General features: G+C 40.7%; 1 protein-coding gene and 1 pseudogene across 2 annotated transcripts in view; both read left to right on the top strand.

Annotated features, from left to right (window-relative positions):
* LOC132519591 (probable E3 ubiquitin-protein ligase HERC6) overlaps positions 1–17,122 on the top strand; it is a 43,634-nt pseudogene extending 26,512 nt beyond the window's left edge.
* Positions 17,123–21,549: 4,427 nt separating this feature from the next.
* Positions 21,550–26,314, top strand: part of HERC5 (HECT and RLD domain containing E3 ubiquitin protein ligase 5) — a 41,117-nt gene continuing 36,352 nt past the window's right edge. Inside the window, exons 1-3 of one of the 2 annotated variants that reach the window (XM_060147571.1) lie at positions 21,550–22,009; positions 24,245–24,365; positions 25,022–25,101. In XM_060147571.1, coding sequence (XP_060003554.1) covers positions 21,742–22,009; positions 24,245–24,365; positions 25,022–25,101 — 469 coding nt within the window. In that variant the 5' untranslated portion in view covers positions 21,550–21,741. The remainder of the gene's footprint in view (positions 22,010–24,244; positions 24,366–25,021; positions 25,102–26,314) is intronic. The other variant, XM_060147572.1, reaches the window with a different exon arrangement.

Raw genomic sequence — 26,314 nt, forward strand, 5'->3', positions numbered from 1 at the left:
GCCTCATTTATTAATTATTGTTTTTGTTGTTTGTGCTTTTGGTGTCATATCCAAAAAAATCATTGCCAAGACCAATGTCAAGGAGCTTTCCCCTGATGTTTTCCTCTAGGAGTTTTATGGATTTAGGTCTTCTGCTTAAGTCTTTAATCCATTTCAAGATAATTTTTCTGAGTGGTGTAAGATTGGGGTTCAATTTCATTCTTCTGCATGTGGTTATCCAGTTATCCCAGTTGCATTTATGGAAGAGATTATTCTTTCCACAGAGAGTATTCTTGGCTCCATTGTCAAATACTAGTCAATCAAATATGTAAGAGTTTATTTCTGGGCTCTTGTTTCTGTTCCATAGGTCTATTTATTTGTTTTTCTGCCAGTACCATACTGTTTTGATTATTATAGCTTTGTAGTATAGCTGTAAATCAGGACATGTGATACTTCCAGCTTTGTTCTTCTTTTCAGGATTGATTTGTTTATTCAGGGTCTTTTGTGGTCTCATACAGATTTTAGGATTTTTTTTTCTATTTTGTGAAAAATGCCATTAGAATTGTGAGAGAGATTGCATTGTGTTTATAGATGGCTTTAGGTAGTATGGACATTTTAACAATGCTCTCCCAATCCATGAACATTGGATATCTTTTCATTTATTTGTGTTTTCTTCAATTTCTTTCATCATAATCTTATGGCTTTCAGTGTACAGATCTTTCACCTCCTTGGTTAAATTTTTTCCTGAGTATTTCATTGTTTTTGATGCTTTTGTGAATGGCCAGTTAGAGTTTTAAGAAGACAAATAAGAATCCTGAGGAGTCAAATATTTTTAAAAGTAAAAGGGAAATGTTTGACATAAAATAATTGGAGATTTAAAAAGTAAGAAACTTTATGAAGACTTAAAAAGATGTTTGGTAATGGACTCCTTTTGTTTAGAAAAAGTGGGCATTACAATTTGTAGTTTCATCATATTTTTCATTCTTGATATTAGTTATATATATCTTTTTTTCTTTTTGGTTCAGTCTTACCAGGAAGGTTTTTTGTGAGACCCAACCTTTTAATTTGTTGATCTTCTCTCCTATATATTTGCTTTTTATTTCCTTAATTTACATTTGTAGATTTCTTACTTCCTGCCTTCTATCTCTTGGATTAATTTGGATTAATTGGATGTGATGGAGGCTTATTTATAACATTGATTTTCTAGCATTGCTTCTTCTGGGAAGCCTTCTTGAGCGCCTTAAGTCCTTCTCCAATCAAAACTGTATCCTAGGTGCCTGATTACTTGTTTTTACCTACTAGATCATGGGTTGGCAATCTATGCCCATAAGCAGCCTCCTGTTTGTTTGTTTTTCTTTTTCTGTACGCGGGCCTCTCACTGTTGTGGCCTCTCCCGTTGTGGAGCACAGGCTCCAGACGTGCAGGCTCAGCGGCTATGGCTCACAGGCCCAGCCATTCTGCGGCATGTGGGATCTTCCCGGACCGGGGCACGAACCCACGTCCCCTGCATTGGCAGGCAGACTCTCAACTACTGTGCCACCAGGGAAGCCTGCCTCCTGTTTTTATAAAGAAAATTTTATTGAGGCACATCCGTACTCACTTATTTACTTATTGTCTAAGGGTGTTTCTTGCTACAAAATGGCAGGGTTGAATAGTTGCACCAGAAACTGTATGATCCCAAGCTCAAAATATTTACTATCTGAATTTAAGAGTTTGCTGACTACTCTTCTAGACAGTAAGTGATGTATAAACCAGGACAACTTTTAGCATATGTTTTGTCTCATGACTGATAAATAGTGTGTGCTAAATTAATATTCATTAATTCATAGAGAAAGGGATGAATTTGTCAAAAGTACCTTAGATTGTTTTGTGCTTTTATCCTCAATATCTAGAAACTGTTTCTAGTGAACCTGTGCCCTGGGAATTGGTTTACTAATCTCCACTGGCAAAGTTTTACATCTTTTACAATATTTGTAAAAATTGGAGAAATTATGGATCAAAACATGGAAGTTTTCTAGAACTCTATTTCATCATTGACCAATGCATTGGGTTTATAGAGCTCAATTCTAATTATCTATATGCTAGCCATATATAAAAATAGATGAAATCACTTATTGATGGAAAATGAAAATCACAGGTCATATTCTCTTTAAGGTAAACAAAGCTAATTGTCAACTACCAGAAATACTTTCAACATAAATGAACTATCTATTGAGCTTTTATGAAGAGAGAAGAAGAGTGATCTGTAGGGATAAAAACCTGGTAAGAATATCATTTTTACTTTCTGAAGTTTTTCATACTTTAAAGGGGGAACACATTAGTAGCTAGGTAGGTATCTTTTTTGATAAATTAATATTTGAAAATTTCCTCATTGCAGTGCTGAATTTGCTAAAGTAGATGATCATGGAAAACTTAAACACCTTTCAGTCACAAAACAAATGCATTTTCCTAGAAATTTGTTTCTAGTTAATATAGATTCTTACAAATTCTAAAAAGTGTGGAAGTAAATAATTTAAGGTGGTGAGGTAAAGGAATGAATGAAGTCTTCCTCTTCTTTTGATTATCAAAACTGTTATCTCTTTTTAATTATTAGCTATCTACAGAAAACCTCAGTCCCATTATTTTCAGTGATTTTCCATTTGTCTTTTTTTGTTTTTGTTTTTTGTTTTTTGTTTTTGGCGGTGTGTGGGCCTCTCACTGTTGTGGCCTCTCCTGTTGCAGAGCACAGGCTCCAGACAGGCAGGCTCAGCAGCCATGGCTCACGGGCCCAGCCGCTCTGCGGCATGTGGGATCTTCCTGGACCGGGACACAAACCCATGTCCCCTGCATCAGCAGATGGACTCTCAACCACTGCGCCACCAGGGAAGCCCTCCATTTGTCTTTAATTTGCTCTCCAAAATTAAATTATTGCAAGCTGATTCCCATATAAAAATGCTGGTATGTATGTCTTACTTTTTTATTATGTAAAATGTTCAAACATATACAAAATATAGATAATGCTGTATTAAACCACAGCACAAATTTTCAGCCATCATTAACATTTTGCCATACTTTCTTCATTTATCATTTTTGTTATTTTTGTAATTGTTACTATTTTTGCTGAAGTACAATATTTTAAAGCAAATCCCAGGCCCAATTTCTTTTCACCTCGCCATACTTCAGTACATTTTTTCTGGTTGCTTCACTTTTGTTCATGCTGAGATTAATCAGTGGGTTCAGGTAGTGAACACATTCTTCCACTGTAATATTTCCCATCAACCTTTTTATAAATAATTCCCATCAACCTTTTTATAAATAATTAAATCACAGTTGTAATATTTCCCATCAACCTTTTTATAAATAATTAAATCACAGTTGTAATGATTGTAAATCATTACAATATAATGATTCACAATTTTTAAAGGTTATACTTTATTTATAGTTCTTATAAACTATTGGCTATATTCCCCATGTTGTACAGTATATGCTTGTAGCTTATTTTATACCTAATGATTTGTGCCCCTTACTCCCCTACCCCTATATTACCCCTCGCTGCATCCCTCTCCCCACTGGTAACCACTAGTTTGTTCTCTCTCTCTGTGAGTCTGCTTCTTTTCTGTTTTATTCACTAGTTTGTTGTATTTTTTAGATTCCATATATAAGTGCTATCATTCAGTATTTGTCTTTCTCTGTCTGACTTCCTTCACTTAGCATAATGCCCTCCAAGTCCATCCATGTTGCTGCAAATGGCAAGATTTCATTCTTTTTTATGGCTCAGTAGTATTCCTTTGTATATATATACCACATCTTTCTTATCCATTCATCCATTGATGGACACAGGTTGCTTTCATATATTGGCAATTGTAAATAATGCTGCTATGAGAAGAGTTAACACCTGTCCTTCTCAAACTACTCCAAAAAATTGCAGAGTAAGGAACACTTCTGAACTTATTCTATGAAGCCATCATCACCTTGATACCAAAACCAGACAAAGATACCACAAAAAAAAGAAAATTACAGACCAATATCACTGATGAACATACATGCAAAAATCCTCAACAAAATACTAGCAAACCAAATCCAACAATATATTAAAAGGATCATACACCACGATCAAGTGGGATTTATCCCAGGGATGCAAGGATTTTTCAGTATACACAAATTAATCAGTGTGATATACCACATTAACAAATTGAAGAATAAAAGCCATCTGGTCATCTCAATAGATGCAGAAAGAGCTTTTGATAAAATTCGACATCCATTTATCATAAAAACTCTCCAGAAAGTGGGCATAGAGGGAACCCACCTCAACTTAATAAAGACCATATATGAAAAACCGACAGCTAACGTCATACCCAGTGGTGAAAAGCTGAATGCATTCTCTTTAAGAACAGGAACAAGGCAAGGATGCCCACTCTCACTACTTTTATTCAATATCGTTTTGGAAGTCCCAGCAGCAGCCATCAGAGAAGAAAAAGAAGTAAAAGGAATCCAAATTCCTTTGGAAAGGAATAAGTAAAACTGTCACTGTTCGCGCATGACATGATGCTATACATAGAAAATCCTAAAGATGCCACCAAAAAACTATTAGAGCTCATCAATGAATTCAGTAAGGTTGCAGGATACAAAATTAATATACAGTAATTTGTTGCATTTTTATACACTAACAATGAACTATCAGAAAGAGAAATTAAGGGAACAATCCCATTTACATCAAAAAGAATAAAAAGCTAGGAATAAACCTACCTAAGGAAGCAAAATACCTATACTCTGAAAAGTGTAAGACGTTGATGAAAGAAATCAAAGATGTCACAAACAGATGGAAAGATACACTGTGTTCTTGGATTGGAAGAAAATCAGTATTGTTAAAATGACCATACTAACCAAGGCAATCTACAGATTTAATGCAACCCTTATCAAAATACCAATGGCATTTTCCACAGAACTAAAACAAGTAATTTTAAAATTTGTATGGAAACACAAAAGACCCCTAATAGCCCAAACAATCTTGAGAAAGAAGAACAGAGCTGGAGGAATCATGCTTCCTGACTTCAGACTATTCTACAAAGCTACAGTAATCAAACCAGTATGGTACTGGCACAAAAACAGACACATAGATCAATGGAACCAAATAGAGAGCTCAGAAATAAACTCACACACTTATGGTCAGTTAATTTATGACAAAGGAGGCAAGAGTATACAATGGAGAAAAGACAGTCTCTTTAATAAGTAGTGCTGGGAAAACTGGACAACTATATGTAAAAGAACGAAATTAGAACACTCCCTAACACCATACACAAAAATAAACGCAAAGTGAATTAAAGACCTAAATGTAAGGCCAGACACTATAAAACTCTTAGAGGAAAACATAGGAAGAACACTCTTTGACATAAATCACAGCAAGATATTTTTTGACCCACCTCCTAGAGTAATGAGAATAAAAACAAAAATAAATAAATGGGACCTAATTAAACTTAAAAGCTTTTGCACAGCAAAGGAAACCATAAGCAAGATGAAAAGACAGCCCTCAGAATGGGAGAAAATATTTGCAAACAAAACAACTGACAAAGGATTAATCTCCAAAATATACAAACAGCTCATGCAGCTCAATATCAAAAAAAAGAAAACCCAATCAAAAAATGGGTGGAAGACCTAAATAGACATTTCTCCAAAGAAGACATACAGATGGCTGACAAACACATGAAAAGCTGCTCAATGTCACTAATTATTAGAGAAATGCAAATCAAAACTACAATGAGGTATCATCTCACACCAGTCAGAATGACCATAATCAAAAAAATCTACAAACAGTAAATGCTGGAGAGGCTGTGGAGAAAAGGGAACCCTCATGCATTGTTGGTGGGAGTGTAAATTGATACAGCCACTATGGAGAACAGTATGGAGATTCCTTAAAAAACTAAAAATAGAACTACCATATGACCCAGCAGTCCCACTACTGGGCATATATCCAGAGAAAACCAGAATTCAAAAAGACACATGCACCCCAGTGTTCATTGCAGCACTATTCACAGTAGCCAGGGCATGGAAGCAACGTAAATGTCCATCAACAGAGGAATGGATGAAGATGTGGTACATATGTACAATGGAGTATTACTCAGCCATAAAAAGGACTGAAATTGGGTCATTTGTAGAGACATGGATGGACCTAGAGACTGTCATACAGAGTGAAGTAAGTCAGAAAGAGAAAAAGAAATACCGTATATTAATGCATATATGTGGAATCTGAAAAAAGTGGTATAGACGATCTTATTTACAAAGCAAAAAAAAGACACAGAGGTAGAGAACAAACATATGGATACCAAGGGAGAAAGGTGGGGATGGGATGAATTGGGAGATTGCCATATGACCCAGAAATTCCACTTCTGTGAATATAGTTGAATTTGAAAAGATACATGCATTCCACCAACCTTTAATGAATAATTTCATCCATTGCATTGTTAAAGTTTGAAAAATGGTGATATTTCTGATCTTATCATTCCTTCCAAAATTATTAACTGGAATTCTGTAAAGAACTTTTCCTTGTCAATCAGGGCCATTTAGTTACCCTGAAAAATATCAGTCATATATGAAGGTAGAATGATGCTTAATCTTTTTCCTTTAATAATTAAATGTTGCCAAATGACTGTATGTAGTGGTTGTACCAACTTATGTTGCCACCAGCAACGTATGAAAAGCCTCTTTCACACAATCTTCCCGATGCAGTGTTGCTAAGCTTTGTGATCTTTTCCAGATGTGATGGCTTAATCATGACATTTCAGTTTAATTTTAATTATGTTTCTTATTATTACATAATGCCTGAATCCTATACTCTTTTTATTTATTTATTTAGTTATGGCCGTGTCAGGTCTTAGTTGTGGCATGTGGGCTCTTCGTTGCAGCGCGTGGGCTTCTGTGTAGTTGTGGCCTGCGGGCTTCTCTCAAGTTGTGGTGTGCAGGCTGCAGAGCAGGTGGGCTCTGTAGTTGTGGTGCGGGCTCCAGAGTGCGTGGGCTCTGTAGTTGCAGCACGTGGGCTCTCTAGTTGTGGTGCATGGGCTCAGTAGTTGCAGCACGCAGGCTTAGATGCCCCGCGGCATGTGGGAATCCCAGTTCCCCGAAGAGGGCTCAAACCCGCGTCCCCGGCGTTGGAAGGTGGATTCTTAACCGCTGGACCACCGGGGAAGTCCCTGAATCCTCATACTCTTTAGCTAATATTCATTGTTCTTCTACTATGAGGAATACTGAAATTATCTAGTAACTGTTCTTTCCCACTCCCTTCATTCTCTTCCTCAATCTAGTTTTAGTTACTACTCTGTTCTTAGTGTTAGTCTTTCGATTTTCGTATTTGCTTAAGAGTCTTGGAGCTTGATTTGTAAGCCGCAAGTGGTATCTTTTCTTCCCGGATAGTGCCTGTGAGTCATTCAGTGAGTTTATTCTTTTGTTTGTTTTACATCTTTATTGGAGTATAACTGCTTTACAATGGTGTGTTAGTTTCTGCTTTATAACAAAGTGAATCAGTTATACATATACATATGTCCCCATATCTCTTCCCTCTTGCGTCTCCCTCCCTCCCACCCTCCCTATCCCACACCTCTAGGTGGTCACAAAGCACTGAGCTGATCTCCCTGTGCTATGCGGCTGCTTCCCACTAGCTATCTACCTTACTTTTGGTAGTGTATATATGTCCATGCCTCTCTCTTGCTTTGTCACAGCTCACCCTTCTCCCTCCCCATATCCTCAAGTCCGTTCTCTAGTAGGTCTGTGTCTTTATTCCCGTCTTACCCCTAGGTTCTTCATGACATTTTTTTTTCTTAAATTCCATATATATGTGTTAGCATACGGTATTTGTCTTTCTCTTTCTGACTTACTTCACTCTGTATGACAGACTCTAGGTCCATCCACCTCATTACAGGTAGCTCAATTTCGTTTCTTTTTATGGCTGAGTAATATTCCATTGTATATATGTGCCACATCTTCTTTATTCAGTGAGTTTATTCTGCTTTCCGCTTACTCTCCCTTCTGCTGCTTCTCTCGTAGCTGTATTGTTCGACACATTTGCATGCTGTTTTGTGTCTCTTATCGCCCTCAGCCTGAGCTTTCAGTTATGTATCTATAATCCTCATCCCAGCCCCTACCCCCAGACATTATGCTGAAGATTTCCCAAACATTTTCTTTATTGCTGAGGCTTGTTTTCTAGGCCATTCCTCAGGAAAGGTTTGTATCTGTTTATCTATGATATTTGTACTTTAAAGAGTCACACGGTGAGACATGGAGAGGTCTGGGACATCACATGTACAAAATGAGCCATTTCAGTTATCAAACGTTTCCTTTATTTACCCTATTAATTATATAGCTTACATGACATTTTCCAGGAGCCGTGCCCCATAAATCTATAAATTCCATGTTGCTTTATAATAAGCAACCTAGATGGACAAGGTTCATCCTGCTAAAAGCGTTCTGTAGATAAGGACTCTTCCTTTAGTTGAGGTTATTAGTGTCTGTCATCAGCATGTTTACAAGGAGATTTGACTGAATCATCTCCTCTTTTGTTTCCCAGCTACCCCTTTTAAAAATTTTCCTAACATCCCTGGTAATGAGAGAAAATAGATTGTCTTTCCTTGAGAAGCCTAACTGCCCCGTAAGTGTCCTTTAAACAAGTCCTTCCCTACTTGGTACTTCCTTCTACAGCAGCGCTCTATCTAACCTATCTACTGTGTTAATGAGGGTTGAGTGGACATCTACTGTGTTAATGAGGGTTGAGTGGACAGTGGACCCAGGCAGGTTGCATATTATGAAGCATTAGGGAAGATTTGAGGACAAGAAAACTCTAGTTGTCGTTGTCAAGGGTGAAGTTAGAAAGCATACGCCAGAATCCTGTCTTCCAAGGGAGAGATGATGGATGTAGTCAGAATTGTAAGCTCCGAACTGTATTACCAATTCAAATGCATAAATGTAGAGAGGGGAAACCAGTACATGGAGAATGGGAGTAGAGGAACTGGAAAATAGGTTAAGCTGCAGGTTTCCAGTCTAGTTCTTGGCTAGGTGACAGAAGGGGGGCCTACAACAGGCCACATACACCTCTCCCTGCTATAGTCAGTGGAGGGCTTTGCTGGACACTCCCTGTCACTCAGAGCCGCAGGACACGTTGCTCGGCAGTCAGAATCACGACGCATCCCAGAGCTGCAGACTCCTGGACCAAAGGAAGAGAAGACCCACCCCCAGGAAGGACCAGAAATGGCACTTTTGCATTTCCCTGCAAACCTGGAATTTCTTTACAACAAACATCTTAAGGAACAAGCAGAAGAATCTAGGAGCATCCTATATCACATTCCCGGTACTTAGTGGTGGCAGAGGTCTGGGACAGGGCTTTCCCAAGCCTAGAGCCACAGGCACACTTGTCTCAGATGCTGGTAGAGGGCTTATATGGGCAACCACACTCAGCCTGGAAACCTGGGATAGCACAGCTGTTATCCACCTGTCTTGCTGTCACTATTGCAGGACAGGCCCCAAGAGGGTTGCATTGGTTTATAAATCCTAAATACTCCTTTACTGTCCTTGGGATAAAGCAGACGCCCTAGAGGAGTGTTGAGGTCAAAGCAAGTCCAGCACCTGATTTCTAATCCAAGGGAGTTCAGCAGAATCAAGATTATGGGACTAAATTGGTAAGGAAATGTTGAGAATTCAGAAAAGCTACATGGAAGTACTGTATTGCGTGGCCAAGAAGAATGCTAGCTACAAAATGAGGCCACCAGTGACATCTTTTTCGGGAGTTCCCATGCAAATTCAGTAGATGGATCACAGGTATTTGAAGTAGAGGAGTGGATTTTCTCTGGGAAAGCCTGTCCTCTAGTCTTCTTGCTACAGCTGACACGTCTGAGCTCCTCCACTGCCCTTATATTTTTGAGGATTATGGTGACAAGACTGCGAAGTGGATGACACCGGATGAATGCTTCAGCATGTTTAATACCACTGTTGCCTGTAAGGATTATGTTTCCTATAATAAGTGATCTGAGACTACTTAGCTGAGTAATCCCCTGTATACAGTTCCTAGATGCCACAGATCCTGCCATCTCTTTATCTCCCATAATATAGATACGATGTTCTTTTCCTTAAATAATTACAATATGAGTGTATATGGCAATGGTAGGCATAAATGTGTGCTATATAAACTATGTTTATTTGAAATATTAAACAATTCCTAGTATTCCTATGAGGATTCCTAAAATATTTCTTTTTCTAGGAATCAGAAGGGATAGACTGCATGGATTTTGGGCAAATAATTCTGCGAGGAAAGGATGAATCCCCTCCATTTACGCTTGGAGTCAGACAGAGTCACCTAGTTGAAGATGCTCTGCGTCAGTTGAGCCAAGCTGAAGTCACTGACCTCCGGAAAATATTAGTGATGCCGTAAAAAGCCTCCTTGGATATTTTTACCAATGTGGGAGGGAAACGTTTATATAACGTAGCACAGGAAGAGCCTGTGTTTGCAACTATAGTTATCAGCCTAATGGTTTCCAGGATTCCTTGCTTCCCCTTCAGAGAAAAGCTATGGGGTGTTTAACTGAACACTGGGTTATGAGTTAACTATTAGTTACCTATGGCTACAGAAATGCTGCTTAATGAACGATCCCAAGCACAGTGACTTAAAATAATAATTGTATAGATCTGCGATTCAGCTGAGGGTCTGCTAATCTAAGCTGAGCTCATCCGGGTGGCTTTGCAGGTTTTGTCTATACTTGTGTACATGTCTGCGAGTTAGCTACGGATTGGCTGAACTAGGCTAGGCCCGGCTGCGGCAGTTTGGCCCGGGGCCCTCATTCCTACGTCTTCCATCTTCTTCCTGGGACCCGCAGACGTGTTCTCACAGCATTGTCAGAGGTACAAGACAGGAAGCCCAGTCACATGACAAACATTGCTTTAGTCAAAGCAAGTCACATGGCTGAACTCAGGTCAAGGGCTGGCAAAATATACTCAGCCTCTTTAATGAGGGGAACTGCAAAGTCACACACAAGAGACCTGGGTCAAGGAGGGGTGAAGAACTGGGGCTGTGACTGCAATCAGCAAGCAGCAGGTGCAACAGGTACTCATCCTACCTTTTGGCTCTAGTTTTAGTCGTAGACTTTCCAGTATATTGGTTCCAGTTCTCGGCATCCTTCACTTCACCCTTTGTGGGCATCTGTAGGGTTTTCACTGTGCGGTACCTCAGATCGTTTGCCCACAGAATAATGACTAACTTTGTAGGTGAGGGCTGGAATCTGTCTAGAAGGGAGGGACTTTTCCTAATATCAGCCATGAGGGGAAGAGTTAAGTTCTCAGAGAAGTCAGAACCTGAGGGTGGGCCTCAGAGAGGAGAGGTATGCTCCCCAGCAGGGGACTCTAATGGAAAACACAGAAACTATTTTATAAGCCAGACTCTCTAGTTGTTGTCTCCCTCTGTACCTATTTTCCTTCAAATCTTCATTATGAGGAAATCAATAGAAAATGATTCTGCCTGCAGGAGATGACAAAGAGGTAAGAAGGCAAACTTCAAGACAAATCCAATCAAACTATAGCCTCTGAACAAGGCAAGGTTGTCAAGGCCCTTTATGAGCAGGTCCTGACCGTGGCAAAGGCGGACTTGCTAGTGTAAATGAGCAGAAATAGGAAAATCAGAAGCAAGTTTAATTTATTATGGGATCTCTGGATGGAATGTGAGGCAGACCCTTGGAGATGATGGCCAAGGAGTTGGTTGATCACAGTGCCAGTAAGTAAGATCTTCTAGGCAAACAGAAGAGAAAGAGAACTCTTAGTGAAGCTTGCTGAGACTTGTATTAAAAAGATAAAAAGAAACAGACAGAAAGGGAAGGATGGAAGGAGTAGTTAGAGAGGTAGTAGGAAACCCAGGACAGCACTCAACTACAAAGCCCAGAGGCAGACTTTAGAAACGAGGGACCTGTTCTTATTGACGCCCACAGGAGCATTCTGGGCAGTCAGCTCTGAAGGTTCCTACAAAGGTGTCATGCCCAGGCTGATGGGGAGGGCTGTTTATCTGAAGTCCTAATGAGGGGAGAGGCAGGAGAAACCAAATAATTGTTGACTGGAGCCCAAGTTTTAAAGCCTGAATGATGAGAGGAAGATAAACAAGATAGAAGAATTGAGGAACTTAGTGGCCCAGGGGTTTGAAGCACATCAAAATTTGGTTCAAGACACTGGTCAACATAACTGGAGAATGCTGAGCCTCGCTAGAATCCCGCTTCACTTGGTTCACGTAGCCGTGGAAGGGACCCATGCACTCACTATACAGTAATCTGACAGTAAATAGGTTCATGGCGTCTGCTGCTCAGAAGCAGATTGAGGGAGAGCAGAGTACAGTCAGGTAAGGAGAGCAGATTCTGGGAATCCTGGTGATGGCAGGTTTGAAACTTTTCCGTAAAGGTCAAGGCATTCTATTTTAAATCTGGACCTGGGACTGTGTTCTCTTTCCTCAGGTTGAATTTATTAAAGGAATTCGTTCTGTGGGAGAAGGGGTGAAGTCCGAGTTCTTCCACCGTATATTTGAAGATATGACCAAGAAAGAATATGGGATGTTCATATATCCTGAAGAGGGTTCCTACGTGCGGTTTCCTGTCAATGTAAGTTTTTTATTTGTTTTCTTATGGTTTTTCAGAACAGAAAAATATACCATATACTGTAACACGAACACAACATATACTAATGTGAAATTAGGTCACATAAAGCCTTGCTACTCAAAACACTCTGCACAGTGCAGAACTCCAGCGTTACCTGGAGCTGTTAGAAAAGCAGAATCTCAGGCCCAGATCAGAACTTTTTTTTTTTTTGCGGGCCTCTCACTGCTGTGGCCTCTCCCATTGCGGAGCACAGGCTCCGGATGCGCAGGCCCAGCGGCCATGGCTCACGGGCCCAGCCGCTCCGCGGCATGCAGGGATCTTCCCGGACCGGGGCACGAACCCGTGTCCCCTGCATCGGCAGGCGGACTCTCAACCACTGCGCCACCAGGGAAGCCGTGTTTTGTATCTTTCTGAGAAAGAATGAACCTCTAAAAGATAGGAATGGCCAAGGTGTGCCGGTGGTAGGATTTTTATCAATCAACAAGCTTTCGCTGACTGTTTCTTGAGGTTCCCACATTGTATTAAATATTGTAGAAGATTCAAGTTAGTGTGTAACACAGTCTCTTTCCTCTTGAAACTTTTTATATATGTAGATGAAACGATAAGACTAAAACACCAGGAACTTCAGCAATTTTTTGAAATTATAGGCTGCTGATTTTAAGTGTAATAGTTGTTGAGAAACACGGTAGGATAGGGAAGGAAGCAGTCATGTGGGATTAGAAGCCCAGAGTTCTAGTCTTGAGTGCTGATGGCTGTGTAATTTAGCCTCTCTGAGTTTTCAGTTTCCTCACCTATAAAACAGCTGTCATAATTTCTGTTCTGCCTGCTTTCCAGAGCTGTTGTGAGATTAAAACAAGGTATATCAAAGTGTGAAGCACCATGAAAACTTTAGGGCACTATACAAATTTAAGAGATTTCATCAGGACTTTTTCCTTCCTTTCCACAGACCCTCAGAGTCGACGGCCTCGGTCACCTTCCCTGACCCATATGCTTATCCCTGTAAGCACGTCTAGGTCGAGGCTGCATCACAGGGGAACACTCCTCTGACACACACCTGACATGCCTGGTGCCCACTGCAGGTGTAGATAAAGTGTACCCTTTCTTCCTGGTGTCATGTTTGTACATGAATTTGAAGACAAAGACTGTAAAATTAAATAGTGAAAACCTTGGTTTATAAGGCTATCTGAGCATGTTTTTTCATATTCCAGATGTGCTATTAGTAACAAAATGCAAATTCATTTATTCAGTGTCCTGAACTGTTAACATTTGTATTTTAACTTATGGAAGGAATTTACTTTGTATTATAGCCTGTGTAAGAACCTCAAATTTTGATTTTCCTGAAGCCCATTTTGTTTCTAATTTCTGACTTTTAGAAAAGGGAAGCAAACCTTTTTTTACTAATCTAATTATCCCTTTGGATTATTGATTATTTATAATACATTAAGGATTTTTTTCCTTCTCCTTTTCCCCCCTAAATTTGAGAAGAAGAGATATTTCCTCTTTGGGTTGCTGTGTGGACTCTATTGTACAATTTTAACGTTGTCAACCTCCCTTTCCCACTGGGTCTGTTTAAGAAACTTCTGGACCAAGAGCCATCATTAGAAGATTTAGAAGAACTCAGTCCTCTTTTGGGGAAGTAAGTAAATATAATTGCTTTTCTAGGACTATATATGGAGTCAGTCTCAGTAGTTTAAATATAAATAATGTTATACACACAGACAAGGTCTTCAGTTTCAATAATTGTGCATGCTCTTTAGATGAATTTGAATTTTGGCATGACTTATAATCAAGTAAACATTTAGAAATGGAGAAAAGCCAAATGCCCCTTAATTATCAACCAGCACAATAAACGGAGCTCTGGCCTGGTCTCTTGAATTTATCCAGATGGAAACAGTTGCTTTGGATAGTACATGATATTCTTAATGAGAATCATGCATGCTATATTTGTTTTAAATAAATCCTAGTTAATCATTTCATTTATTTGAATAAATCAGCGTGTCATCAACTTTATTTTTTAAGGTTTGAAAAATGCTTGTTCTAAGTTAAAAGGCAAACTATATCCTGTGAGGAAAATACTGGCAACACATATGACAGACAAAGGATTAATATCTCTGATGCATAGACATAGATATATAGATATGGCTATATGTGTGTGTATATATAATAATAAAATGAAAATATGCTCAACCTCTCTAGTAATCAAGAAAATGCAAATGAAAATGAGATATTTTTCTGCTTACTGATTGACAACTGTTAAAAGTTTCTTATAAAATGTAGAGTTGGCAGCAGATGGGGGGGACGTATTCCCTTCTCATGTACTGTTAGCGGAAGAGTAAACCGGCAAGATTTACACCATGTGCTCTGACAGTGTAGAGCAGGGTTTTTCAACCTTGGCAATACTGATATTTTGGGCTGGATAATTCTTTGTTGTGGAGCGCTGACCTGGACATCGTAGGAATGTTTAGCAGCCTATGGGGTTGCTACCCACTAGATGCCAGTCGCAAAACTCCCTTCAGTCGTAACAACCAAAGATGTCTCCAGATTCTGCCAAATGTTCCCTGGGGGACAAAACCACCCCTGGTTGAGAATGACTGGTCTAGAGGAAGGGGCTCCTTCTTATAATTTCCACCACGGCGCAGCAGTGTCTGTGTTAGCAGTGGGTCTACCAATTAAACCATAAATAGAGGTTAATTCCAGGAAGAGGGAGTGAGTAGGTGGAGGAGAAGAAATTTACGTGGCATTTTATACATTTCTAAGTTGTCCACAACTTTTTCCATTGAACATTTATTTCTTTTGAAATTTTACAAGAATAATAAATATAATGTTTTAAACCAAATAAGAAGTTCTAAATGATGAAGCTGATGACATTAAAGAAGTACTTGGCATACGTTTTTCTGTGAGTACTAATGAAAGCCAGATTATAGTTTAGGTTTAATGATTTTTTTTTGTTTTTTTTTGTTTTTTGCGGTACACAGGCCCCTCACTGTTGTGGCCTCTCTCGTTGCGGAGCACAGGCTCCGGACGCGCAGGCCCAACGGCCATGGCTCACGGGCCCAGTCGCTCCGCGGCACGTGGGATCTTCCCAGACCGGGGCGTGAACCCGTGTCCCCCGCATCGGCAGGCGGACTCTCAACCACTGCGCCACCAGGGAAGCCCCAATCTTCTCTCTTAATGGGAAACTTTTGCTTCAGTCCAGTGGTTCTTTTTTTTTTTAATTTATTTTATTTATTTAGTTTTGGCTGTGTTGGGTCTTCGTTGCTGCGCGCGGGCTTTCTCTAGTTGTGGCGAGCAGGGGCTACTCTTCATTGCAGTGCATGGGCTTCTCATTGCGGTGGCTTCTCTTGTTGTGGAGCATGGGCTCTAGGCACGTGGGCTTCAGTAGTTGTGGCACACGGGCTCAGTAGTTGTGGCTCGTGGGCTCTAGAGTGCAGGATCAGTAGTTGTGGTGCACAGGCTTAGTTGTTCCGTGGCATGTGGGATCTTCCCAGACCAGGGCTCGAACCTGTGTCCTCTGCATTGGCAGGTGGATTCTTAACCACTGCGCTACCAGGGAAGCCCAGTCCAGTGGTTCTGTTGGCTGTACGTTCAGTGAGTTCACTTACATTTTCCTACCCCTGGCTTTTTCTTGGGCTTTTCCCCCTGCCTAGAATGGTCACCCAGCTCATCTCCTTGAGAACTGACTAGCCAGCTGTGACCTCTGAAGCTTCCCTGTCACTCCAGCCTCTCTCCCTGCCTTGAGTTAGCTCCTCACACTTCCTAGCTGAGCTAAACTAAACTTCCTTGTATCTTGCTGTTATATTTTCAGGTATATAATTTCCCCTCAACTAGATCACGAACTCACTAGATCAAGGACCAAGACCAAATGTCATGATTTTTTTTCACTCCACATGGTCCCATGTAGTTCTCTTTGCACAAGGGGACCCAATACATATTTGTTGAGTGAAGTGACTGATTTCTTCCTTTTCATTTTAAGTTTTGCTCTTCCTATGAACTCTCTTAACCAAAGTTTATTTCTTTTTAGTTTTTCTTACAGGAAATGAAAGGCTGCATGTAAAAAGCATACGGAAGGTGGGAATCCTATTTCGCTGTCCTGAAACTTTCAGTGAAAGAGATTTCTCAATATCACTTACATGTCATAATATTGTGGACCTCCCTAAATATTCTACAATGGAAAGAATGGAGGAAGCACTTCAAGTAGCCATCAACAGCAACAAAGGATTTATGTCACCCATGGTCACAGAGTGATAGTGACCTTTGAGAGGCTCAGATCTCAGGTTCTCTCACCCTTCGATCCTTCTGTTCTTCTTAGTACAAAGTGTTGACGGATTTTAGTTAGAATAAGTTGACAAATGCTGGGATAAACAATAACATGATGAGTCAAGGATAACATTTTTAATGAATCAACATTTCCTAATCCTTAAACTTGCTATGAGAATGCTTGCTTTTTACTGAATTATTTCCTGAACAATAATTATCATTTAAAAATATACTAAATGTTAAAAGCTAACAGATATTTTTAAAAAACTGTACATCTAGGGGGCTTCCCTGGTGGCGCAGTGGTTGAGAGTCCGCCTGCCGATGCAGGGGACACGGGTTCGTGCCCCGGTCCGGGAAGATCCCACATGCCGCGGAGCGGCTGGGCCCGTGAGCCACGGCCGCTGAGCCTGCGCGTCCGGAGCCTGTGCTCCGCAACGGGAGAGGCCACAGCAGTGAGAGGCCCGCCTTAAAAAAAAAAAAAAAATTGTACATCTAATAAACACTGTCTGCAAATATGAAAGACATGCTGAAGTTCAAAAAAATAAAACTATAAACTAATTCAACATGTTTTTGAGGCACATAGATATATATTTTTATATTCTGGAATGTCTCCAGAGTTTTGATTTTAGCCAAACAATCTATTTGAAAAATCTAAATGTTAAGGGATTTATTAATTTAATGAATAATGACTTATGCTCATTGCTGTGTTCCAAGAAGCATTCTTTATTTTGGTTAAAGGCTAATAAGCCCAACAAGGAACTCCCATTTAATTACAGTTGGACAAAAATGAAGAACATGAAATATGTTTTCAGCATCATGGTATAGAATGAATTAAAGGAGAGATATAAGTATGGTGGAAATGAATTTTGTGGGCCATTTCCATCTCATATTAAATTTTAAACTGTAAGCTATTCTATAAATGCCTATTGTCATCCCAAACCACACACAGAAGCCTTGTGTCAGTGGTACTTTGGGAAAGGAAGCTATGGGGTGAAGCTCCTACTGGGGTGCTGATGTGGAAAGAGGGCAGGCATCTGAGGACAGACAGAACAGACATAGAGACTGCACCAAGGACACTAGAAGGTAAGGTGGTTAGTAGAAACATAAGCCCCCGGCAAATCCCCATAGCTATTTTGGATAGATCTAGTTTCTACAATAAATGCAATGAAGGCCCAGATGTATTCTATTTGAATTTTAAGGGAAACGGTAACTTCTAAATCTTAGGGATCCTTAGGCCCCTGACTTTTGGGTTGTGTTTTTCAGGCCTTTCAACTCCAACATTACTTTTTCTGTGCAAATGGGTGAACTGTACTAAACATATGAAGAAGAGATAGTGCCAATTCTTTATATACTCTTTCGGAAAATAAAGGTAGTGAGAACACTTCCCAATTAATTCTCTGTTGCCAGCGTTACCCTAATACCAAAACCAGATAAAGACATTACAGGCAAAGAAAACTACATGTATCTCTCATATGAACAGATACAAAAATCTTCTACAAAGTTTTAACGTGTCAAACACCCAATAAAATATAAAAAGGATACTACCTTGTGACCAACTGGGATTTAGTCCAGAAATGCATTTGAAAATCCATTATATTTCACTATAATAGAAAAAACAATCACATCATTACCTCAATAGAGGTAGAATAATACTGACAAAATTCAACAGCCACTCGTGCAGGATGAATAGCCACTCATGCAGGATGAATACTCTTGGAAAACTAGGAACTTCCTCAACCTGATTACTTCATACTTAATGGTGAAAGACCAAATGCTTTCCTACTAAAATTGGGAACAAGGCCAAGATGTCTGTCATCGCTTCTGTTCAACATTGTACTAGATGTACTTAGTCCACACAATAAGGCAAACTAAAAAACAGAAAGGGCATAATGATTAGAAAGGAAACAGTAAAGCTATCTTATTTATAAATTACATGGGTATCCGTAGGCTATTCAAAGGGATCCATACAAAAAAACTACTAGAACTATTAAGTAAATATAGAAAGGTGTCAGGATTCAAGGTCAATGTAAAAATTAATTGCATTTATATATACTCACAACAATCATACACTGAATTTTTTTAAAGTACCATTTGCAATATCATCAAAAAATAAGAAATACTAAGGATAAATTTAATAAAATATGTTCGACTGTTCCCTGAAAACTTGAAAATATTGCTGAATGAGATTAAAGAAGCTTTAAATTAATGGAGAGAGACATGCTCATGGACAGAAGAATCAATATTATCAGCATGTCAGTTCTTCTGAAACTGATCTAATTTAGTGCAATTTCAAAATCCTTGCAGTCTGTTTTGTAGAAATTGATAAACTGATCTTAAAGTGTATATGGAAATGCAAAGGACCTAAAATAGGCAAAACAACATTGAAGAAGGACCATGGTGGAACAGTTGAGTGAACCGATTTTGAGACTTAATTAGAATCTACAGTAATCAAGGCAGTGTGGTACTGGAGTAAAAATGGACATACAGGACTTCCCTGGTGGTGCAGTGGTTAAGAATCCACCTGCCAATGCGGAGTACATGGGTTCGAGCCCTGGTCTGGGAAGATCCCACATGCCACGGAGCAACTAAACCCGTGCACCACGACTGCTGAGCCTGCGCTCTAGAGCCCGCAAACCACAACTACTGAAGCCCGTGTGCCACCACTACTGAAGCCCTCGCACCTAGAGCCCATGCTCCTCAATAAGAGAAGCCACCGCAATGAGAAGCTCACGCACCACAACGAAGAGTAGCCCCCACTCGTCGCAACTAGAGAAAGGCTGCATGCAGCAACAAAGACCCAACACTGTCAAAAATAAATAAATTTATTTTTTTTAAAAATGAACATACAGATAATGGAACACAATAAAAAGTCCAGAAGTAAATCAAATCACATATAGCCAACAGTTTTGACAAAGACGCCAAGGCAATTCAGTGGAACTGTTCCAAACTGGAACAGTTGGAAATCCATAAGAATAAAAAAATGAACCTCTTCCCTTACCTCACATCATAAAGAATAATTCATTTGAAATGTAACAAAGACCTAAAGCTATAAAACTTCTAGAAGATAACATATAAGAAAATCTTTGTTACCTTGGGTCAAGCAAAGGTTTCTTAAGTAAGACAAAAAAGGCATGAACTATGTAAGAGAAAAACAAAAATGGATAAAGAAGAAAAAATGAATAAACTGCATCAAAATTAAAACTTAAGCTCTTCAAATGACATTTTTTCATGTAATTTTATTTTTTGTTTTAGTTTTATCATAGCTTTTTTTAAATTGAAGTATAGTTGCTTTACAATATTGTGTTAGTTCAAATGACATTTTTAATAAAATCAAAAGGCAAGCCACAGACTGGTAGGAAACATTTCAAAACGTATGTCTAATAAAGGACTTTATATGTAACATAAAGAGTTGTATTACAGGGACTTCCCTGATGGTCCAGTGGTTAAGACTCCATGCTCCCAATGCAGGGGGCCCTGGTTTGATCCCTGGTCAGGGAACTAGATCCCACATGCTGCAACTGAAGATCCTGCAAGCTGCAAGGAAGATCCCATGTGCAGCAACTAAGACCCAGCACAGCCAAATAAAATAATAAATAAATATTAAAAAAGAACTCTGTTATACATATAAAAAACCCTTAGATAATAAGCAATCGAATAAATGGGCAAAAGATATGAACAGACCACCAAATAAGAGACAGAGATCAGCACTAATAAGCACCTGAAAAAATGCTAAATATCATTAATCGTTAGGGAAATGGAAATTAAAACTGCGATAAGATAGTATTCTAGACTACCTGAATTGCTAAAATTAAAAAGACTGACCAAACCAAATGTCGGCAAGGATACAGAGGGACTGGAGCTCCCATAAACTGCTGGATGGAATGCAAAATAGTATAGCACTTTAGAAAAGTTTGGTAGTTTCTTAAAATGATATTCATGTACTTACCATATGACACAGCAATTCCATTTTTAGGTATTTACCCCAAAGAAATGAAAACATTTATCCACTCAAAGACTTGTTCACAGTGTTCACAGCACTTCTATTCTCTGTGGGCACAAACCGGAAAGGACTGAAAAGCCTGCCTATTGGTAAATGGATAAAGAAATTGTGGTATATCCACATAATAGAATACCACTCAATAACAAAGAGGGAACTACTGATGAAACACTACAGGATGAATCTCAAAAGCCTTATGCTAAGTGAAAAAAGTCAGACACAAAAGACTGCACAAGTTTGAGTCCATTCCTAAGAAACTCTAGAAAAGGCAAAGATTTATTGACAGCAGATCAGTGGTTGCAGGGATCGCAGCGTGGGCCGTGGTACGGTACGGCACTAGTTTCACCACAAGACTGCGGCAGAGCCCCCAACAGAATGCTTAACAACTTTCAGCTCTCCGGGCCACCATAGTTTCTGGAAATTCTGCACATCCGTCTGTGTCAGGGCTCCTCCTAGTGGAATTGCAGTGTTTCTTCGAAGGCCACCTTGTCCAGTTCAGGTGGCTACTGCCCGCCCGAGGACACCTTCTCAGCCCTGCCCACCCACCTCTTCACCGGCCAGCTTCCTGTTTACTCTGGCCACCGTCCAAGCCAGTCGTGAGTCATAGAGTTTCCCTTTAACTTTTCCTTTTCGATTCCGCCCACTTAAAAAAAAAAAAGGCAGTTTCGATTCTCTCTGACACTGCCGGCTCCGCCCCCAAACAGCACATTGGAAGCCCGGCGTCGGGGCAGGGGCGGGGTAGGGAGGCTGCGGGTCCTCGACGCCGTCGTGCGTTGCGCTCGTTCCGCCTCCGCACCGCGACGCTTCGTGGCCCGTGGGCGCTCTCGCAGCGGCCGTCTCCCCCATTCCTTGCCTCGCCACAGCTCGGTCTCTTACGAAGGTCTGGAGAGCGGAGGCACTGCCGTGGAGCCCGGGAAAACGGTGATGGAGCGGAGGCCATCGAGGAGGTCGCGGGGCGGCGGCGCGCGCTTGGCGCCCGGGCTAGTCCCCGCGTCCCGGCCCGCGGAGCTGCGGGGTGCGAAGCTCTGGCTCTTCCCCAGCGCCGACCCGCTCCGCAGCGCGCTGTCCCGGAGGACCGAGGCGACGCGCCAAATGTGCTGCACGCGCGAACGCCTGGCTGTGCTGGAGCGCGGCGGCGCCGGCGTCGAGGTCCACCAGCTGCCGGCGGGGAGCGACGGCGCCAGGAAGCCGAGTGAGTGGGGCGGCGCAGCGCCCGCTCGGCCCTCCCGCCGCGGGCTGGGGGTGTGAGTGCGGTGGGCTGCCGGGGTCGGAGTCGCGGTCGGGGCCAGCAGGGACGCTTCTCTAAAGAGTGGCCCGACTTGTGGGTGTGCAGTCCTTCTCTCACCGCGAAGGACATTCAGAAGGGGACCCGACGCCGCAGCGGTCGGCGGAGGCCGCAGACGCGCTTCGGCCCGGGGGCTTTTCGCGCTTGGCTCGTGCAGCATCCCTGCGCTCTCCCCGCCCCGAGCCCGGTGGGCCTGGAGTTTGGCGGGGTGGTGGCGAGGAGTAGTCGGCTGCGTCCGCCAACCGCACGGAGGGAGTGTACCGGCAGCATCTTAATCTCAGCCAGCCCTCCTCTGTCGTTGGTTTCTGTTCCAAGTGTGTTTCTCACTGACCCCTTTTTCGGTCCGCTCCTATTTGGAGTCTTTGGAGAACGTCTTTCGCGTTATCTTGTTCTCAGTGACGATGTTTGCAGGCATTTTAAAGAGTGCTTTCAGTTGCACTTCTCCGTGGTAAACTCTGTAGAGATTAGGTCCGGTGTCCGTAGCTTCCATTCTACAGGTGGGCGGGAAAGCAAATGGCCACACACTTAACTGAAAAATTTGCCCTTCTGTTGAGTGAAGAACATGATATTTTACTTTTGTTCGTTTTACTTTTAACTTGAGCGGAGTCGAGGTTTTTTTTTCTGTGGGTCATTCGCATTTCTTTTTGGTGAACTGCCTGTTCATTTATATCTTTGCCTGGCTTTTTAAAAAATTGAGTTGTCGGGCTTCCCTGGTGGCGCAGTGGTTGAGAGTCCGCCTGCCGATGCAGGGGACATGGGTTCGTGCCCCGGTCCGGGAGGATCCTACATGCCGCGGAGCGGCTGGGCCCGTGAGCCATGGCCGCTGAGCCTGCGCGTCCGGAGCTTGTGCTCCGCAACGGGAGAGGCCACAGCAGTGAGAGGCCCGCGTACCACAAAAAAAAAAAAAGAAAATATTGAGTTGTCATCTTTTTCGAAGAGTTTTTGAATATTGAGTTAGAGGAGCCTTTTGTCGGTCATATATGTTGTAAAATTTTCCCCGACTTGCTTTTAGCTAAGGTTATTTTATTGTCTACTTCATCAATATTTTACGGAGGCTTATGCATTTTGTGTTATGTTAGAAAGCCATTCACAATCCTATTTCTTTTTTTAATGTTCTCATCTTTATACAAATTTTAAGATTTTACTTTTAAACCTAAAATTTTTGATACACTTGGAAATTATTTTGACTTAAGGAATGAAGTAGGGGGATCTAGATTGATTTGTTTCTCCAAACTGGCTAGCCGAATGTCCCAATACCTTTTTTTGAATAAACCCTCCTTTTTTCCAACTGATTTGAAATGCTGGGTCTCTAAAAAACTTTAGTCTGTTGGGCGATTTCTTCTTTATTACCAAACTGTTTTGGTTCTCTTAGCATTTTTATTATGAAGTCGTTTGTGCTTTGATATTTTTACATGAATACATTTTTTTTCGTTAGAACTGAAAACTGAAACAGGGTCCCAAATCTATCCTACTTTTTGTGAACAAATTAAATAAGAGTAAATGGCATAGTGGACAGTTTTAAATCTTTAACTTTTATAAAGGGCTAAATATGCACTAATGCCAATAACAATTCTTTTAACAACATCCTTTTTAAAAATCGTCCCCCCAAACCAAATGTCTCCTTTTAAGAATATAGGCCTTGGCTTCTAGATGGAGCGTCAGGAGGGGTTTATTATTGTTATTTGTTTTGTTTTTGGAAAGAATACACAATATATTTACTTTTTAAATTAGTTGTGGGGGCTTCCCTGGTGGCGCAGTGGTTGGGAGTCCACCTGCCGATGCAGGGGACACGGGTTCGTGCCCCGGTCCGGGAAGATCTCACATGCCACGGAGCGGCTGGGCCCGTGAGCCATGGCCGCTGAGCCTGCGCGTCCGGAGCCTGTGCTCCGCAACGGGAGAGGTCACAACAGTGAGAGGCCCGCGTACCAAAAAAAAAAGAGTTGTGTTGTCCAGAAATTAAGGTATATTTTCTTAACAGCCTTTTTCATTTCTAGCTCTTCAAATTTAGTTTCTCTTTCTGAACTTCTTGAACAGGAATCTAAAAGCAAACTTTTCCCAGGTGTTTTAAGTGTATTATGATGAAATGCATAATAATAGTGGGTAACAGAATGGTGACAGCTCCTGGTTGGATTTGCTCTGCAGAGTGCATTAAGTTAGGGAAAAAAATGAAGATACATTCCATGGACCAAGGAGCAGAGCACATGCTGGTTCTCTCCTCAGATGGAAAACCATTTGAGTACAACTATAGCATAAAACATGCAAGGTAAGGAAGGTTTTTTCTTTTATTAAAAATTATTTAAATTTTACTCAAAAGGCAATCATAATTTTTGCTGGAAGATGTTACTTTATATGATCCTTGTCGCCTGCTTTATACAGTGACATCTTAAGTAAATGGTGAATTCTATCAATGAACTAGAAATCAATTTATGTCTCCCATTGCATGCACCATGTGTTGCTTTGGCATTTAAAGGAAATGATTGCTTAGTCTATGTAGCCCCAAACTGGACTTGCACATTCATTAACTCATTTAACCCTCATAATAATACTATAAGTTATATTTACAGAAATAGTTTTCAACCTTGGGAAAAAATGAATTATCATGGAATGATTTGTGAGACTTTTTACTAGTAGATCATGTGAATTAGAAGTTATTTTCATCTTGTATTACTCCTGCATCATAAAATTATTGTTTGCAAAAGTGTCTTAGAATCATCTTACCACAGTTTTGTAATGCACATTATTTTCTTTTTAAGCCACTAATTAAAGCATGTTATTATTATAATAATTTTAGATGTGCTGAATGTGAAGCAGTAAATTTAATGTTTTGAGCTTCAGTCCTAATTAAATACAGTTAATAATTCTTACATCAATGTTGTGACTTCCATTATGTGATCAATATAAAACATTTTCTTTCATCAGGTTTCAGTGCATTTTACAAGAAAAAAATAATATAATTCAGATCACATGCGGAGATTATCATTCGCTTGCACTCTCAAAAGGTACTTTTCTGGAATATTAATTGTTTCTTAGAGGGAGCGAATGTGTGTGTGTATAGAACTAGTAGAATGTATGTGCTTCACTTTGTAAGAGGACAGAAGTATGGTTTTGAATGTGATATGGTCTAGAGCACTACTAAAGGAGATACAAAATTAGAATTCTTGAACCTATAAAATCTTCAGGTTTTCATAATTACTATTCCTACCTTTTCTTCTGTCAAAGGACAAAACTAAAACAATTTGGTAACGAGGTTGATGTCCTTTATTTAAGGGAAAAGAACCCATGGATTGAGAGTGTACAGGGCTTCACAAGCAGTGGAACAGTCTTCCCGAGGGGTTTCGGGCAAGGGCGAGTTTAGTGTCAGAAGCCTCAACGCGGAAACCGGGCGTGATCGGCTAAGGTTGCGTGGCTGACATTTAGAAAGATCAAGGAACAAGGAAATCAGTGTAGAGCGCAGCGTCGACTTGGTGCTTGGGGATTGGCTGACTGCATATGCTGTGTTTCTGGTCAAGCAGAGCATTTACAGGGGCATGAAAGTTTGGTTTGGTGACATGGAACCTGGGCTACCTCTTGGGCCTAGAGCTTTATTTCAGAAGTTCCATGTTTTTTTATTTTTCAAATATGAAACAGTGAAAATATTCTGAATAATCAAAATCTCCTCTCTGGAAGCAGGACCAGGCATGGTCCACCCTTTTCCAGAACTTTCTTCCCTTTTCCTAGTGCTCTTCTAGCTCCCATGATGGGAGCTCAGAATCCCTTGGGTCTGCTTTTATGACCAGTTTGCAGGCCTCTGACGTGTTTTAACATTACCTTTTGAATTCAGAGATTCTCCCCAGCCCTTTATTACTTCCTGTTTCTTATCAGATACCATAATGGTAGGGAAGGGAAGTAGTGAATATGGAGTATTTCCTGAAGAAACTTGACCTAATTAAGACAGGAAGGCGATAGAGGGGGGAATTCAGGATCAAGGAAATGCTTTAAATACGTAGGACAGATATAAACATAAACTGAATGAAAGCTGGAATTCAAGGGAAGTAAGTAATCAAGTATTTGACCTGTACTGAAGGCCCTGCTAAGGTTTGTATTGGAAAAAACTGGTTGTTTGAGTTCATCCATTTATGAACAGATCTTTCAGTTTGAGTATCTACCATGTTGAGGTTGTGAAGATGAGACAGACACACTGTGCCTTCAAGAAGCCCAGGATCTAGGGATGTG

This window comes from Lagenorhynchus albirostris, chromosome 4 (genome assembly GCF_949774975.1).
Source record: "Lagenorhynchus albirostris chromosome 4, mLagAlb1.1, whole genome shotgun sequence".
NCBI classification, from domain to species: domain Eukaryota; kingdom Metazoa; phylum Chordata; class Mammalia; order Artiodactyla; family Delphinidae; genus Lagenorhynchus; species Lagenorhynchus albirostris.